Source organism: Quercus robur, chromosome 3 (genome assembly GCF_932294415.1).
Source record: "Quercus robur chromosome 3, dhQueRobu3.1, whole genome shotgun sequence".
Lineage (NCBI taxonomy): Eukaryota > Viridiplantae > Streptophyta > Magnoliopsida > Fagales > Fagaceae > Quercus > Quercus robur.
Genome location: NC_065536.1, coordinates 68,470,172 through 68,488,552, shown reverse-complemented (window position 1 = coordinate 68,488,552; position 18,381 = coordinate 68,470,172). Strand labels below are relative to the sequence as shown.

General features: G+C 34.1%; 2 protein-coding genes across 2 annotated transcripts; one reads left to right on the top strand and one right to left on the bottom strand.

Moving 5' to 3' along the window:
* Nucleotides 1-5,472: 5,472 nt before the first annotated feature.
* LOC126719075 (uncharacterized) lies at nt 5,473-11,439 on the top strand. The gene is made up of 5 exons (XM_050421633.1): nt 5,473-5,706; nt 7,245-8,787; nt 9,862-9,972; nt 10,205-10,354; nt 10,976-11,439. The coding sequence occupies exons 2-5, from the start codon at nt 7,255-7,257 to the stop codon at nt 11,105-11,107; spliced, it is 1,926 nt and encodes a 641-aa protein (XP_050277590.1). The 5' UTR covers nt 5,473-5,706; nt 7,245-7,254; the 3' UTR covers nt 11,108-11,439.
* A 2,273-nt stretch (nt 11,440-13,712) lies between these two features.
* LOC126719069 (cytochrome P450 CYP749A22-like) lies at nt 13,713-16,525 on the bottom strand. Its single transcript, XM_050421624.1, has 5 exons — nt 16,219-16,525; nt 15,687-15,913; nt 14,937-15,169; nt 14,463-14,841; nt 13,713-14,361 (listed from the first exon to the last, which is right to left on the bottom strand). Exons 1-5 carry the CDS (start codon nt 16,499-16,501, stop codon nt 13,933-13,935), a joined length of 1,551 nt encoding a protein of 516 aa, XP_050277581.1. The 5' UTR covers nt 16,502-16,525; the 3' UTR covers nt 13,713-13,932.
* Nucleotides 16,526-18,381: the final 1,856 nt, after the last annotated feature.

Sequence of the window (18,381 nt, the reverse complement as noted above, 5' to 3'; positions counted from 1 at the left end):
CCCAACATATATTCTTGGGTCCCTTATCCCTATAATAATTGTGGGGCCAGAGAACTTGTGACCTTGGCCCACTTTACGTTAGGGCTCAAAGCCTGAGTCGAGGAGGGATATTGTCGAGGACATACAACGAAAGTCCAAATGGCCTAAAGATATAGTCGAGAACGATTCTGTCCTCGACATCCCAAAGCGCTTCTAAAAGAAAGGGCAAGTACGGTACAGGAACAGTTCATGGAAAAGCTAAACACCTCTGCATTGATGGGGAAAGGACCCCTGAACAGTGTGGCGACAAAGGACAAGGGAAGGGCTACCATTACTGCGATTAAGTACTCTGTGCTTGACAGAGCAATGCATTTCAGCTTTTACAACCACTCCTAACCACTTTGGGTATGGGCTGATAGGACAAGTATCAGCCTTAAAAAGCTGAACCTACACGTGGACGTTGGAGGGAGGCTAAGGCTAGTATAAAAGGAGAAGGAAGCAAGCCAAAAAGAGGGGGGGGGGGGGAAGGCTAAGAACCAGAGCCTCCCAGTCCGTGCCGAGGAGAAAGACTTCGTGGGCAAGCACAGTTCACCTCTGTGCGTCCACCATGAACACCATGACTAACCACTGTTCGGTGACCAAGGCCTAGCCTTTTAGCCCACTCTCTACAAATTTTATTGTTTGAGCCTTTAACGTACGAACCCAATATCAGTTTGGGATCGTTACAAATTGAGTCATTACAATAATAATAATAATAATAATAATAATAATTACTTACATTTGAAGCCTCACAAAATTTGTATACTATATTTAAAACAAAAGTTTAAAAAAATTAATTTATAATTATCTAATTTTTTAAATCTCTCTCTCTCTCTCTCTCTCTATATATATATATATATATATAGAGGCAATTAAAATTACATTTAAACACACAATTTTTCTTCATCTTCTACAACATTCAACTTTCTTACCCCCTTCTTAATTTAATTATCTAAACATATAATGTTTCCTCATCTTACCCAATATTTCAACTTTCTCACCCCTCTAATTGGTAATACATTTTTTTTTCTTCCTCTTTATATTTAAATATGTTCTCTCTTTGTCTCTCTTATAACTTCAAGCTTAGAAATTGTGATTGGGTAAATTTACTACCCTTACAATTTTGTTTATGATCTCTACCATTAGAGGTATCTCTCTCTCTCTCTCAATTATGTTGTCATAATTAACAATACTTTTAGAGTAGCTTGGAGTTCCAATCTTTCCAAATATACATAAAAGGTTTGACTATTTTATATAAAAAAGATTGTGTATATATGTCAATTTTTGTCAACGCAAAACCTATCTCCTTAATGTATTTTGTTTCTAAAAGCCAAATAGAATCCAACGGCAGAATTTTTATCCTCTCAAGACTCATATTTTATTGAATTTAATAGCTCTACTAAGTAAGCTTCTATTTTCTCTCTTTCTTACTCTATTCTCACAATTCAATCTTTTAATATAATCACCAAATCAAAATTATCCAAATCGCTATATTGATTGTTTAATCTCTGTATTAATGGATTCTTATAATTCTGATCACATTTCATTCATAGGGTAATTGATTAGGGTTTGAAATTATTTTATGTAATGGGATGGGATTGTAATTATGGGTTACTTGGATTGAAATAATTCCTTTGGAATTTTTCATGCAATGTGTCTCTAAGTCATTTGATATGCAGTTTTCATGCGCAATAAAAATTAGAGTGTTTGGATATTTTCTAAAAGTAGTAAAATTGAAGTAAATGTGTTCAATAGATTTTGTTTGTTGTTTGAGGACTTAGAATGTGGTGGAGTTGGGATATATTCCAACTATATAAATGTGAAATAGACTAATACTCATTGCTTTGATTTATAACAATTTCTATAATTTTGATAGTATAATTAAATTTCTCGTTTCTCCAAAAAAAAAAAAAAGAAGAAAAAAAGATAGTATATATTTCTCACCTCTATTTTTTAAAACCAAACATCTAATAAAAATAACACTTTTTAAATTGTGCCTAGTTATAGGAATTGAAAATTAAAAAGTAAAACCGTGAGAAGCATGGGTTAACAACTAGTATATATAAAAGTAAAGACCTCATGTGAGAGAGCATGATGTTTTACTATATGGCAAATTCTATAACAATCTAGGTTTCTATCTTGTTAAAATTTAGTATTTATGTCAAAGTATTAATTAATGACAAATTCATTAATTTTCAAATTCACGATATGCAAAAATATGGCATAGGTATAACTAAAAGCCTTATCACCTCTTAACCAAAAAGGGCTAAACTTCCCTCTTTATATTAAATTCATTGGAGGGGTTCAAGTGATAGCTCATAGTAAAAGCATTTGTTTTGCCATTTTAGTGTCCTAGGTCTAAAGTTCATACCTTACCTCTCTCTCCACACACACACACACACACACACATATATATATATATATATATATATTAAATTCATTGAAACTTGTTAGGTTTTATACATTTTCAATTTTGTATGAAATAAATTGTGGATTTGTAAACGATTGACTAAAATGTAAAACTTTTTTTTTTTTTGTTTTTGTTTTTGTTTTTGTTTTTGAGAAAAAAGTAAGTGAATATTATTGAACTAAATCCAATTGAAAAACATCATCCAAATCACTAGGCAAAGATTCTACCCATACATATATGTATGCAGTTACAACTGCTTGTCTAGCTAAGGCATGAGCTAATCTATTTCCTTCCCGTCTAACATGAATAAAACTACAAGCTTTAAGAGAAGTACCTAATCTGTTACAATCATCAATCACATGACCAAAAAGAGTATTGCACCTTCGCGAGGCAGACAAGGCGTTCATTACCTGTAAACTATCACCTTCAATAACAACTTTAAACAGGCTTAGCTCCTTAGCAAATAAAATGGCGCGGCGTGCAGCCATTGCTTTTGCTAATTCCACGGACTGAACAAGGGGAATTTTCAATTTTCTGACTTAGAGCAGCAATCCATCGTTTTTTTAATTATTAGTATATTTAAATAATTTCATAGTTGAATCTTGAACATCCTATTTGGAATACTAGTGTCAGCGGAGCAATAACCTTTTTCTTTTTAAATATTGAATTCCACAATATATTAATGTTAGGTTGTTTTGTCCAATATAAAGTGTTTACCTTTGAAACACATTAAAAGAAAAACTAAGACATTATTTCTAAGGATTCTCGAGACTATATGAACTCTATATTTCAATAAGCATAAATTATTCTGTAAAATCAAATTGTATTAATCTCCATTTTTGCATATTTATGTACAAGTTTGGTACTGTTTAACGAAATTTTCTTTTTACAAATTATATTCTTTTTTAAAATCACTTTATCATTAAATTTTATTAATATCTTTTATTGAACTGATTGTTGAACCAATAAACCATTATATAATTAGTTCATTGATGGTTCTGTAACTTCTGTTGTAATACTATGCCATGAACCATTAGACCTTAATCCACACAATTAACCTATATATCAAACAAACAACCCCACACTTAAAATCCAAAACACCTACCATCATCTTGGTCGGAACACCCCTATAGAGTCTAACATGGATTGGCCAAATACCTTATGACTTATGAGTAATTTTAGGGCATTACCAAATTTATTAAATAATTTTTATAAATTAATATATCACTTTTTTGGTAGTAAAATTGACGCTGCACTTAACATTTAATTTCCAGGAACATAGTACAAAAATACACTCAAGTTGACTAGTAACTACCACACCTTTACCACGCATCACAACCAAAAACATATATGGTAAAGGTTGAGAATTGACGATGGTGATGAGAAGCAATTTCAATCTCCTTGATGAATCCATGGTTGGTCATAGCATGGGCACAGTTTGATTGGTGGGGTTCAAAGGTTTGGTGATTAGTGTGTGAGATTGAAGAGGGTGTTTAGCTTGAGTTTAGTCAAAGTTTGAATATTCATTCATGACTTTTTCCATTAGTAAAACTTCGTTTGATTAATGATTTTGCCGAGTGATGGGGGTGTGAACGAACATACATAGGTTTGGTGATTAGTGTGTGAGATTATATTGAAGAAGGTGCAATGGGTTTAGTCAAAGTTTGAATTTCATAATTTTGCCATTAGTAAAACTAGGTCTGGTTAATGATTTTGCTATTAATAGCGTATCCTTGTCCCTATTTGTGTTTTCTATGATTTTTAATAGAAGGAATCCTGGAATAGAAGCAAAGTACGAGACACAAGATTGATACATATTCATTTTAAAACAAGTGTAAGTATTGCGTTTGTTATGATACGCAAGCCTATAGGAGTGAAGTCAAACTCTTCTTTAAATTACAACTTCCAGGAAAATTGAAGATAGTTTCATGTTACTTTCCCAATAACTTCATAGTTGATAAGGTCATATATAATTTTGAAGAACTAGGCCAGTATTGTAATTTGCAGGCAATTGGGGTAAAAATGAAATAAAACAAGTTTTATGGGTATTTGGTGAAAGAGAAATATGATGCTCCTGAATCTTCTCTTCCCAACTCCCAAGCATCAAGACTAGACCAGAGACGTAGCTAATTTTGCATTCTAAACCTAGCTAGGGGACAAGGGTGACAATATTGTATCACGGACCAGTAATCAATAAACAAATCTCAATGTAATGATTACACTAATCTACATCTCATAGCTCGTGGAGCTCATGGTTTTAGTCGTTAGTTAATACTACTACTCAACAACCCACACCCACACCCACACCCACGTATCACACTTTCCTAATCTCAAGCTTATTACTCATACCACTTACCCGCCACTCTTCTTTTCTTTATTTCTTAGCCTTACTAATCATTGAAACCGTTATTTACTGTTTTTTCAATTGTAATTATTACAATTCTTTTTTATAATTAATTACTGTCTTTATTTTAAAATATAAATAAAATTAGTAAATAATATATTTACTTTTTTTTAAAACAAAAATAAAGAGTATCTTAGTAAAGTATTAAAAGGATTATGTTTGTTTTAACTTAGTGCAAAATAATACCATATTTTGAATGATTGGGAGTGCTTAAAATTCCCATTGACAAGAACAATTAGGATGACCAAAGTATTGATGGACAATATTGGTAGTATTGGCAGTGAGAAGGGGTGATAAAACCAAGGGTTTTTCATGAATCACATTACAATTTTCCACCATTTTGGTATAATTTTTCATTAATGATGGAAAATGTTGTTAACTAACCAAAATTTTAAATTGCACCAAATATATATAAAATGAGAGAAATATTTATTATAAAGTGAATCTATTTTTTGAAAAAAAAAATTATGAAATTTTTTTGGTGTTTATTAAAATATTATACCTTTATTATTATTTAACATTTAGTTCAGTCAAAAAAAAAAAAAAAAATTTAGTAGTAAAAAAACAAAATTGGGGGTGAGAAAATAGATACTCTTTCTCTTTCTCTGTCTAGGTTTCCCTTTTGGTTTTTGGCACCAAACTGAAAAACTAGCAAATATATTTTTTCAATTTTCAAAGCCCTCCCATTCCCATTCTCATCTCACACTCACAAACACATACACACGCCACTTACCTCGTTATCTCCTCTCTCTGTCTCTTTCTCTCTCTAAAAAGACTAACTTTCTCTCTCTCTCTTTCTTTGTATAACCAAATTCGAAGAGCGAGGGTTGGTTGTTTTTGTTTTCTTTCTCATAATCAAAATTATCTTCAAGAGGTAAGCTTCATTTTTTGCTTCTTTACTCTTCAATTCATCCTATTTTCCATTTTCAATTCACTTCTTACAATTTTGGGATTTTTTTTTTTTTTGGTTACTTGCTTACTGCTTTTGTATTCAATTTTTGTGCTTTATTCGGAATTGCTGTAAAAAATTAGGGTTTCGATTGTCTCTGAAAAATTCGCAAAGCTTTCATTTTTTTCTCCGTCGTATTTTGATTGTAGATGGCGGTTATTTGTTTCAATTGGAATGTCATTTTTAGGGTTTTAGATTAAGGTATGTACCAAGCTTTGAAGCTAAAATCAATAGCTTTTGCAGTTTTTTCTTAGAATTCAATTATGGACATAGAGGTGCTTTTTTTTTTTTTTTTTTTTTTTTGCGATTTAATATCAGAGTTAAGGTGTCCATTCCTTTTTCTTTTTTGGGGAAAAAATATATTTCGTGGAAATTGGTAAGAATATTCATGTGGGTCTTAGTTGTAATGCTGTTCTTTGTTCTTAGTCAAGTTTTTCTTTGATTATGGCATTTATTGTTGAGTCTTTGTATTGTTCTACTTGCTTTTTCACCTGATATTGTGGAAATCCACTAGGGTTTAGGAAATGAGTAGTCCACACGAGTCGTAGATGAATATTGTGCGTCTATTTTCACATCCAGATTTGTTGGGCCTTATGCACGCGCGTGCACTCGTGCACTTAGACTAGGTTTAAATTATGCGTGGTGTAATTGATGCAAGACATTTCAAGAGGCTTTTTTGGTTTTTACATTTGTAGCCTTGACACAAAACCTTAGCTAGCAACAGTAGCTAAGCCAGCAACCCTAGTCCTCTTGTAACTAATTAGTTAGTTAGTTAGATGATTGTTTATGCATTGGCCAATAAGATTTAGACACTTGTCAATCATCTAGAAGGCTGCCAATGCCAAACAATTAATATAAGTACCACATTGTAGTTACTTTGTAATCAGTATTGATATATGACTGAAAATAAGCCTTGAGAGCTTTCTTTAAGAGCTTTGTGTTCTTTGCAGAGGTGTCTAACCACCTATCAATTTGTTCCAAGCAACTAACATCCCGTTTAGTTCTAAATCATATCACAGCCCGTCATATTTCCCTGAATCAGTAACTCTTTGTTAATGTTACGTCACATCAATAACTATAGATTGGAGTAGTATTTAGGTAATCCCACAGTTGGATTGTGCATTCTCTTTGGATTTATGATGCACAACATTTCATATTAGTTGAATGTCATTTACTATCCAATCCATACGCTTATTTTTTTTTATAAATGTTATGTGAATATGTTATAGATGAGATATTTCTTAATCTCTCACTTGATATTTTGTAAGCATAAATGGTATGGGTAGACAACATAATCCAATGGTGGTTTTGTGAAAGTGATCATCAATGAAAATTTTTAACATTGACAAATAGATATCAGGTGCAAACCTAAACCTATATATGTATAGATTATGGGCATGATGTTTGTTGGTTGTGGAGTAATGATATCTTTAATACTCATACCCTGCATATATTTTTTCCAGACAAAAATAAATGAGTGGAAAAGGAGTATTAAGAGGTCATTCTCAAGCCGAAACTTCTTATGGGAAGAAAAGATCTAAAAGTGGCGAGACTAAAGGAAACCTTGATGATGACGACGACGTTGTTTTCATTGATGTTGACAGTGACTTATCTAGTAATGTTATTATCATTGATGATCCCAAGCATGTACGGCAAAATTTAAAATGTTCCAGTGCAAATAGAAAAGGTAAAAAATTTCCACATCAGGGTGTTATCAGCATTGATGATGATGAAAGTGATGTTATGGACCGTCCTGGGATTGGTGAAAAAGGTTGTGGGGAGTTGGATAGTGATGCCACCTCAAGCAAGAGATCTTTTCCTTCTTCTAGTCGTATGCAGAACTCTGTAGATGTAGATGGTGATGAATGTTGCTTTGTCCATGAAAACAGATCTTCATTCAAGTTGTCAAAGTGCAACCAAATGTACTCAGGGAAAGCTCCCAGTAGAAATTGTTATGGCTTAGGATCTGAGTCTGAGAGTGCTTCATCTGATAGTGATTGTTCTGAGTGTGAGCTTATGGAAGGTTCTTTCGGAAAGCTTCATGAACAGTGGAAAAAAGCTTCCTTGAAGAAAAAACATGATCGCAACGGTCAATCTGGTTTAGATGATCAGACTAGTTTTTCTGGTTCCCATGCTGATATCCATACAGATTTTGAAGAAGAAAATAAGACAGAAAAGAAACCAGCGGTCCCTGTTTGTTCAAGTTCGAGCAGCCAAGATCATGAAAAAGAATTTTTATCTGCTTTCTTTGCAAGTGGTGATGGATATGTGGGGGGTACTTCTTTCGATCCTGGGATGGAAAGCCCTTGTATGAAATCTGATCCGAGAGTTCACCAGACATTTGCAGAAGATCCTCCTTTTAGCTATAAGTGGCAGAGGCCCTATCATGTTAATGGTGGTGGCAGTGGTTTTTGCAATGGAGAACAAAGCCAGCAAACACCTCCATCATCAACTGCTCAAGAACAGGTCGATTCACAATCTAAATATGCTAGGCCCAATCAAAAAGGTGAAACGCGTGCTGATCTTGACAGAGTTGTACCAAGGAGCAAAGTTGATGAGTCTCCTCAGGCACCTTCTAGTTGCAACACTTCTGTTGAAACTCACGTTAATCTTGACAGAACTGTCTCAAACCAAGCTGGTTGCAATGAAGAACAGGTTAATGGTGCTCGCAATGGTCTTTGCAACACCCTTGAAGAATCTTTCTTTTGCAGTATCCCTTCGGAAGGCAAGTCAGAGGTCATTAACAAAAAAGCATTTTCTGAAGAAAGGGAAAAGGCAGATTCTGAGCAAACATTATTGTGGAACACTCGTTGTGATGAAACACAAGTAGTGGAAGCAAATGAGACATATGATTTAAGAAATCCAATAGTTTCTCAAGATGGAGATGTTACTCCTGTGGTTGAAAAAAATATAATTAATGAACGAGAAAAGATGAAGGCGACTGATGAATACAAGCGAGCAATAGAAGAAGAATGGGCATCCAGGCAGCGACAGCTACAAATTCAGGTTTGGCATGTACATTAATAGCTGGGGTAGTTGATTTTCAGCGGTGTTCTATTCTCTCCCTTTCCATATTTACCTCTTGCAATCGTATTATCCTATGTATTTGTTTGACTGAAAAATTCTTGTTTTCCCAAGTCAGACTCACATTTTCTTATTCTGTCAACTGAGCATGCTCTAATGTGTATGAATATATGATTAATTCCAGGAATTCTATACAAAAAGCACATGCTTAGTAGAAGCACATTGGCAGCTACCTTATTTTTTTCCCCTTATAATACATTTCATACACAGGTCAAATATATTAATTTGCACACTTTATCTGCCTTCACATTATTCTCAACCATCTCACTAACATGTGGCAATGTCAAGTGTATGATTGATGATAACATTTAATGATTTTATAAGATTCGATTATGTAAGTATATTAAGTTGATTAAGAATATGTATAATGGAGCTGTAACTAGTGTGAGAACAAGTGGAGGCATCTTTGATGAGTTGCTTAATACTATAGGTTTGCATCAAGGATCAACCTTAAGTGTGTATATCTTTGTAGTAGTGATGGATGAGCTCGTTAAATCGATTCAAGAGGAAGTCACATGGTGTATGCTTTTTGGAGGTGACATAGTTTTAGCGTATGAAACTAGACATGTAGTTAATGTCAAGTTAGAAATTTGGCTACACACTTTAGAATCTATAGGCTTTTGGTTAAGTAGGATTAAAACAGGCTACATGGAATGTCAGTTTAATAAAAGTAGAAACAAATGTTTGTTAAACAAACATGGAATGTAAGCTTAATAAAAGTAGAAACAAAAATATTCAAAAAATGTCAATTTTTTTAATTATTATCCTCTCCTTTCAAATTTGTTGTGTCAGTATGTCCTTGTTGCATCATATCCATGTTTATGTCCTCTATGCTTCATAGCCTATTGCTATTTTTCCCCATATTTTGTGCAGAAAATTTGTTGCTTATGTTGTATTAATTGTGTAGCAAAGATATAATATGCTGAATGTTGACAAGAACGGATGTTGTTAGATGTTCTTAATAAACAATTTTATTATATGTTTGGTCTTTTACAGGCAGAAGAGGCACAGAGGTTGCGTAAAAGAAGAAAAGCTGAAAGGCGTTTATTGGACATGCAGAGGAGGCAAAAGCAACGGGTGGAAGAAGTGAGAGAGACTCAAAAGAAGGTTTGAATTCTAAATTAAGATTTGTTATATCTTCATTTTGCATTGCTACTTTTCCTTAGTCATCTTCGGTTAAGCTCTGTCTCCACTTTTGCATTTTTTTTGCTTTTTTTTTTTTGGCTATATTTTCTGTTTTAAATAGTTCTCAACTTTAGCAAGACATGACTTACAGTTTCCAAGATTACTCTTAACTAATTATGTTTTTCCCCCATTTGTTAAATGATGTCAAATCCAGGATGAAGAAAATATGAACCTTAAAGAGCAACTTCGAGTTGAAATAAGGAAGGAACTCAATAAATTGGAAATGACTTGTATTGATATGGCCTCATTGCTTCGTGGCTTGGGAATACAAGTTGGAGGTGGTTCGTATCCCATGTTACCAGAGGTTAGTTGCCTACATATACATAATGACATATGCATAAATAGATACATCAAGACATTTATACATATGAAAATACATACAACAACAATCAAGCCTTAGTCCCAATTTTTTTAGGGGTTGTATAGGAATCCTCAACAAACACACATATGAACATACATAAATTTGCCTTAGTTTTCAATTCTTATTAGCATGGTGCAAGTGAAGTCTTTCATATAATTTAATGGATTTACACATTTTATGGAGTCTTTTTTTGTGTGTGGGGGGTGGGTAGGTATTAGAAGTGCAATATGTTGCTTCTAGGTGTAGATGGAGATGAATTGTTGGTAAATTATGACCATATATTGTATGTTGCAAAAGGTAATTGGAGTGTGGGCTAGATTGATCCTCTTTTAGTACTATAGGAGTTGTGTGATTTGTTTCTGTTTTCTGTTCTTTTAACCATCAGAGGCTAAACCCACTACATTTCTCCAAATAGAGTTCTTTGCATCAGAATTATGTTGGTTTGGTTAAATTCTCATGGTACAAACCCACAGGGAAATTGGCTATTGACACACCTCTTATCTATAACCTTTTCCTGTCCAGTTTTTTTAATCATTTTCTGATGAAGGGTAATGGTCATTTCAGGTGCACACAGCTTATAAACGAGCTTTGTTAAGATTTCACCCAGACCGGGCATCAAAAACTGACATTCGCCAGCAGGTTGAAGCTGAAGAAAAATTTAAGCTTATTTCTCGCATGAAGGAAAAATTTTTGTGACTTCATGTTTCTGAATGCTAACGGAAGGGTTTTAAATTCTTTTTTAGAAATTTATCAATGGTAGTGATTTCATAGTTTGTGGTGCTTGTGTCTCATAGTTTCTGATTTCATTTATATTGTATCTGATGGCATTTTTTCCCTGAGCCAGCTCTTACCGGGTTATATTTGTAAAGCAGTTCACATTCTCTCTTCTTGGTCAAGGAAATTATTGTTTGAGGGTTGTCTAGCTAAGAACGTTGTTGGTCAATTGACACCTCTTGGTGTATATAACGGAAATGTCTAAGATTCAAATCTCCCTTTTAAATTATTAAAAGAAAAATTGTTTGTTTCTCCTCGAGGTTGGAAGTGAAAATTGGTATTTTTGGCATATTTGTGAACTGTGACATTGTGCAGGGATGGTGACATTTCTGTCTCACGAGTATTTCTCACCCCAAAAAGGAAACGAGGTATTCATGATCCCACTTTGTCTCATCTTGTATCTTGCAAGTGGAATAGAGAAATCGGGTGGGTGTGAACTGTTTTCTGGAACTACTAACCTTAATTGTGGTTTGGAAGTAATGGAGTTGGTTTTACTTTGATTTATTTTCATTCTTTGGATTAGAGTTTTGTTAGGGATATAACCAACATTACCATATAAACTTTGCAAAATTTATTTTTTTTAGATAATTTTGTTATAACAAATTGGGGAGGGGGGAGGGTGGAGGGGGTGGGGATTTGAACTTTGGTTCTTCTTGTAAAGGAGAGCAGTTAATGTTGCTGAGCTGTATGGCTCTTGACTTGGTCTTACAAACTAATGAGTTTTTCATCACAAAAAGGTAATCCAAATATTTGTTTATTATGGTTTTAAAATAGCATTAATTATATTCATTTTGACATTAGTTTATAAGCTTTTTGAGTTAAAATTGGTGGTAGGTTTAGCATTTTCCTTTGAATTGATTTCACTCTTATTCGTTTGAATTTCTAGGAGGGAGGGATGGATTTTAATTTACTAATTTTTTGGAATGGTCTGTTGACTCTAACCATAGGTCATTGAGGTGTATTATCTGTTTTTTTCTCTAGTTAAATGATAAGAAAATTCCAAAATCCATTAACTCATTCATAATGGGTTAAATCTTATACACCACTAACAAGTAACAAGTTCAAGAAATGGGTGAAGTTTGATAAATCAACACATTGATGCGTAAAATTTTAAACACAAGACAAGAAAAGTAGCTAAGAAACTTTGTTATATACTATTGAAGTGGTACTAATAACAACTGTTGTCATGACAGTCTCTAAATATTTTGTAGTAAAATTGATATCGATTTTAACATTTTTCTTTATACTAAAAGAAAAAAACATCATGTTTAAATTATAATAACATAATGTTTATATTTCTTATATAAATGGAAAAGTTTTATAAGAGCATTCACGTTGGTTGAGCTATAATTTTAACTATTTGACACCATAAAAAACTATTTTATCTATTTTACTTTTTCACTTTTACCTCTACCACCACTAATGTTGTACACTTTTTGAAGCAATGAAAGAAATGTACAAAAGAGACAAAGGAACACAATCTTTTCCCAAGGCATCCACCAGACAAACGATTTACTTCTAGGCCTGCTGTGTGGATTAATTAGGCATTGCTGCAACTATTTCTCCTCTTTCATTTCAAATTAATAGAGCCAAAATAGCCGTATTTTTTTACCCCATAGTGGCATCATCACTAAATTTATATTGCCAAGTTTCACCCAAAGCTTTTTTTTTTTTTTTTTTTCCCTCCACCTATATTTGAAAGAGCTATGAAATTCATCTCAAAGGCTTTTGAAACATTGAGTGGGGAATTCTTGAAATTTGATCCGCCCCTTGCCCCGTAGTAAGTATTCCTCAATTTCCAAATAAAATCAAACACACTTTATAGCTCTTTGATTTCCTCATACATTGTTAGGACTAACCAGATTAGAACTGTCAGGCATGGCCTTATGGGCAGAACGGAGTGGAGTGGGAATGGAGCAAAGGTGCTTACCACTGTTGTAACCTTATTTTCTCATATAATGGATTATTAGTCACGCGCTTCAGTGAACATAGCCTGCATAGGCACACTACCGAGCCACATAAATTCTCTGCATTTATTAATATCTTCTCTCTGCTTTAATCTTTGTGTAAACAGATTATTTCACAACAGGTTTGAAGACTTCTAACCAGACATCATTTTCGCATCCATATACTACACAGAAACAAGTTCCTTCTCTCGACAGATGCAAGACACTAAGAATACCTTTCCACACCCAGGACCTGGTACCACATCTTCTTCCCTACTCCCAATAACAATTCACTCCATATTTGCAACATTAGCTGTGGGGCAGTACTCGGTAGGAAAATAAACTACTCAGTGCCGCAGATGTGTTCATTGTGCTTATTCTTCTTATGTTATATATTACGTTTTGGTATGTCATGATCTTAATTAATGCAAACTTCCGTATGCGTTGGCTTACTTACTCTGAACATCTAATCAAGATCAAGAAAGGATCAAATTTAATTAGAATTAAGCACACATAAGACAACAGTTATGACCCTCCATATGCATTTAAGTTTCACCAACTAATGATTAACACGTGAATCCTCAAATTGAAATTGGTCACCCTGGACTCCGATGTTTTTATTAATTTTAGTAGTTCAATGTTCATTCACTTTTTGTGTGACTCATCAGTTTTCACTTACTCTTCCAAGCAACCAAATTGAAAGCTCAGCAACAGCTAGAATAAAAAAAAGGTACACACATGAATGCATTGATGTATGGATGTTGTGTGTACAAGTGCACATATTATTGCCAGTTCTATTTTTCACAGTGAGTGTAGCAGCACTTGAACTCCATGTTGTGGGCGATGGGTAAGAAGCTGAAATGGTGAGTGGACATAGGCTGGGGATAGGGTGAAGGCATAGCGTTGTAGAATCATAGAAAGAGCAATCTTTGTTTCAGTGGTAGCAAAGTTAAAGCCCACACAGTTTCGGGGTCCCATTCCAAATGGCAAAAAAGCAGCTATGTTGTTGTTAGTAGCTTTGGACACACCTTCTGAGAATCTCTCTGGTTTGAAAAGATGCACATCCTCTCCCCATACTTGAGGGTCATGGTGAACCGCAATATTTGAGATGAGCAACACCAGTTCAGCTGGAAGAGTGAGCTTCCCAAGTCTAGTTTTCCTTTCAACTTTTCTTGCTATTAAAAGTATAGGTGGATATAACCTTAAAGACTCATTGATGATCATGCCCATCTGCATGGGAAAAAATGTCAAAACTTTAGAATTTGCAATTGAGCTGGATATGTGGTATGTTATTTACATAAGTAATTAATTTGAGTTTGAGATGTTCTTACAGTCTTGAGCTTTGTGATACCATCTGGATTTGGATTTTGGTGGCCAAATAAATTGAGAACCTCCTTTCTTGCTTCCTCTTGCCAATCAGTGTGGATCGCTAGAAGCAATACAGTCCACGCTAGCAAAGAATTAGTGGTTTCTTGTCCAGCAAAGTAAAATGTCTTGCACTCATCCACTAGATCTTGTATTGAAATCTTTGGGCTAGAATTGGCATCATGATAAGCCATTACAAGTAATTGAAGAAAATCATTCCCAAAGCTGCCTACCTCTTCAGTCATTACCTTCTCTTCTTTTTCCTTAATTATCTCTAATATCAAGTTGAATATTTCTTTTTCAAGCTGCTCTGATTCAATTTCATCGCTGGTTTTAAAAAATTTACTGTAAAAATAGACAAGAAATCAATTCACGAAGAATATAAAGTGGGGAGTAGTTCTTTGTTTCTCAATTGTTGGTTTAACATAAAAGGGCTTTACCTGATGCCAGGAAACTTGAGTTTATAAATATTTCTGGACGTTAACAAAGTCAATTTCATCATCATCTGAAAAATGTTCTCCCCTTCCAAGTAACTGCTCCCAAAAGCTGTTCTAGAAATCAGTTCTGATGTCAATAGCCTAAATTCTTCAAATACCTCAATCTCTTTGCCTTCATGATGCTTCCACCTTTCTAGCATCACCTCCACACTAGTGATCATTGCTGGAATCATATTCTATATACAAAAGTGAACCCCTTGTAACAATTCGGACTAATTTCTAGGATTTTATATCCATGTTTTTTTGTATATAATTTATTAATAAACTTATTTTTCATTGAGTATTAAAGTGGACCAAACAGAGAAAGAACAAGAAAGGTTCTTGATTAGGCCTGAATCAATGATAATTGATATGCCTTGATTCAAGCCACTAAGTGGTTCTTAAACATGTGCAAAATGTGAAACATATCTTAACATTGTGTTTAGTTCCTCTTAAGATTATCGATTGAACAAGTTTTTCAATGCCAATAATAACTAGTACTGCTTAGGGTGTGTTTGGGATTCGTTTTTATAGTTGAAATTGAAAACTTTTTATTAAAACTACTATAGATAAAAATAAAAACTAACTGAAATAGTAGACTCATAAATAGTACTAAAAATTACAATAAAATTCATAAATAGTAATAAAAAATAAGCAAAATAATAAAATAAGCTGATTTCAAACTCAAATCCCAAATGTAACCTAAGAGCTTACTTTCAGGCTCTCTGCATGGAAGGCAGAATTGGCCAGTTTTCGCATCTTTGCCCATTTTTCACCTTCAGATCTCACAAGCCCATCTCCTAAGAGCTTCTCTACAAAACCATTAGTTGTCTTTTGCTTCGGGAACGCGTTGTCTCTATTATTCAGTACCTCTTTGATAAGCTCTGGTTCTGTTAGGACCATTTGAGCTTCAGGACCGTTCCATTGAAGAAAATTCTTCCCTGGATCAAACCAAAAAATAAAGGCAAGAAAATGAAAAATGACCAAATTTAGTAAAATTCAGCTAAAACATAGTTGAAAATATATAGTCTTTATGCTGTGTATTGTGCCTCTGATACTAATAGTAATATGAACTCATACTACTCATAATATGTACTTAAAGGGACAGATTTTCATATACTCATAATGAAAAAAAGAAGAAGATAAAATTGACAAAGCCATACTTCAAAATTGAGTCAGGAGAACAACTTGATCAGGGAAAGAAAAACAACACAAAATCCAAATTAAACTACTAATTAGTTTTTACCATATTTGTTGACCCATGAGTGAATATGAGGCTGAACTTTGGACACTATGTCATGTGATAAATCCATAGGCCTGCTCATGGCTTCTTTTTTCATGTTCAAAATTTCCTTGGTGCTTCCATGGAAGGATCTGTAGGAAGGACCTTTGATTCCCTGTGAACCCATTAGAAACTGCATGCGAATTGGAGTCCAACATAGTTTGAGAAGGACCCGGATGAGAGCTAAGAGAAAGTATAGACACACAGAGCTTGAAACACAGATTACAAGGATTCCAATAGCACCCATTTTTTTTTTTGCCCCTTTCAATGAAACTTTGTGGATATTTATGCAAATGTCAATCACGGTGTGGGTCAAATAGTGTGGGTCCCGCTTAATATAAAAATTGAATAATTGGGAGAAATAGTGAGACACGGCAGGCGTGAAGAATTTTTCTTCTTCGAACAAAATTGCCCTCTTACAACAAGACACGGCTGGCTAGAAGCATTTTCCTTCTTTGTTACAAAATTGACTTCTTAACACATTTTTCTCCAATTTACTTCTTATTTTTCACCAAATCTGATTTTATCAATATTTTATTATTCATTTTCTCTCACTTTACCAATATCAAACTCAATTTCTTCCCCTTTACCAATATCAAAGAGAAGAAAAGATGAAGAAATGTCAATGAAGGATTGAGGAATTATTAAACAAGGTACCATAATGTTTTTTTTTTTGGATTCATAGTTATTTTTTAGAAATAGATTAAAATTATGTACCATTATATATATATATATATATATTGATACATGTATATTGTAACACCAATGGATGGAAATGAAGTTGCCAGTGAGACTCAATACTTTGCTCCAAAAGATTGTTTTGACTTAAATGAACCACTTCAAAAAGGTATTAAAGTACTATCTTGGGTATCAAACTCATAATTCATTTCATACCCATGATAAAAACCTAAAAGTACCAAATATTCCTAATAATTGATCACAATATTTAGTACTAAATATTCTCAATAATTAATCACAATATTAATTTTTTTTTAAAACCTAGCATATTATTAATCACAATATTTACACTAACAAAAAAAAAAAAATTCCCAATATGTTGTAATAACATAATTAATCACAATATTTGGTACTAGATATTCCCCCAATACTAAATATTCCCAATAATTAATCGCTATAAGGGCGGGCTTTGGTTCTTATGTCTAAAAGATGAATGGATTAAGGCCCAAAGAGCCCAATACAATAAATTTGTAGAGAGTGGGCTAAAAAGCTAGGCTTCAATGAAGTGGACGATGCCCTTAATGGACTAAGGATGGTAAGAGAGCAAGGAAAAGTAATAAATAGACAAATTTGATGCAAATAAATTCTTCCACGGCAATGTTCGAGGAGAGTAGTTCTTGAATATATTTCTATTAGATTTGATTACAGTTACTTTTCTTAATACTACAGTGTTTTCTCTATAGATTTTCTGCCCCCTACCTTTTGGAGGGTCTCTCCCATTATATAGCCCCTTTTAGGCGATCTTAGCCCTCCATTTGTTGATTGTCTAGTCCACCACTCGAGTGTTTGTCCCATCAGACACCTTTCCAAACTCTTTGTGGGTTACGGTGGCCAATGCAGCATTGTTCAGAGATCTTCTCCACATAAATGCAGCTAGGAGGTTTCGTGGGATGCATTGAATGTGGGGGCAGCCACCATCCCTCCAGCCATGTCAGGGTTAACCCCCTCTTCGAAACTTTTTCTCAACAGCAGGACCTCCTCTAGCAATGTGCTATTGACGAGGCCTTACTGTTTGAGCATGTGGGCTCCTTGGCACAATAATGGGCTCCTCGGCCATGGATACGACACATGGCACAAGTATCTTATCTGAATTCTTGTGCCTCACAATGGCCCCCCAAAACTCCAGGTTTTTTTTTTTTTTTTTTTTTTTTTTTTTTTTTTTTTTTTTTTTCGAGGAGAAAAATGGGGTTTTGACTTTGGCATATTAATTCCGCACATTTCTTTGACTTCCACATGTGAAAGCACCACTTTGCGTGTCCCGCAACCGTTCTGGCGCTTCGGAGCCCACAACGTCTCATTAAATGCTTCAGACGGCGCTTTGTTTCCCACATCCTGCGGTGAAATGGAGATCCTACGGCTGACGTTTCTTTTCAAATTTTGGGTGGGAGT

Bases quoted from the DNA above. Each gene is read 5' to 3' on its own strand.
- LOC126719075 (XM_050421633.1), top strand. From the start codon at position 7,255: ATGAGTGGAAAAGGAGTATTAAGAGGTCATTCTCAAGCCGAAACTTCT. The intron at 8,788-9,861 runs GTTTGGCATGTA...GGTCTTTTACAG, and splicing joins AGCGACAGCTACAAATTCAG to GCAGAAGAGGCACAGAGGTT. The intron at 10,355-10,975 runs GTTAGTTGCCTA...TGGTCATTTCAG, and splicing joins CGTATCCCATGTTACCAGAG to GTGCACACAGCTTATAAACG.
- LOC126719069 (XM_050421624.1), bottom strand. From the start codon at position 16,501: ATGGGTGCTATTGGAATCCTTGTAATCTGTGTTTCAAGCTCTGTGTGT. The intron at 15,914-16,218 runs GTAAAAACTAAT...GGTTTGATCCAG, and splicing joins CTCATGGGTCAACAAATATG to GGAAGAATTTTCTTCAATGG. The intron at 15,170-15,686 runs GTAAGCTCTTAG...TTTTGTATATAG, and splicing joins TCCATGCAGAGAGCCTGAAA to AATATGATTCCAGCAATGAT.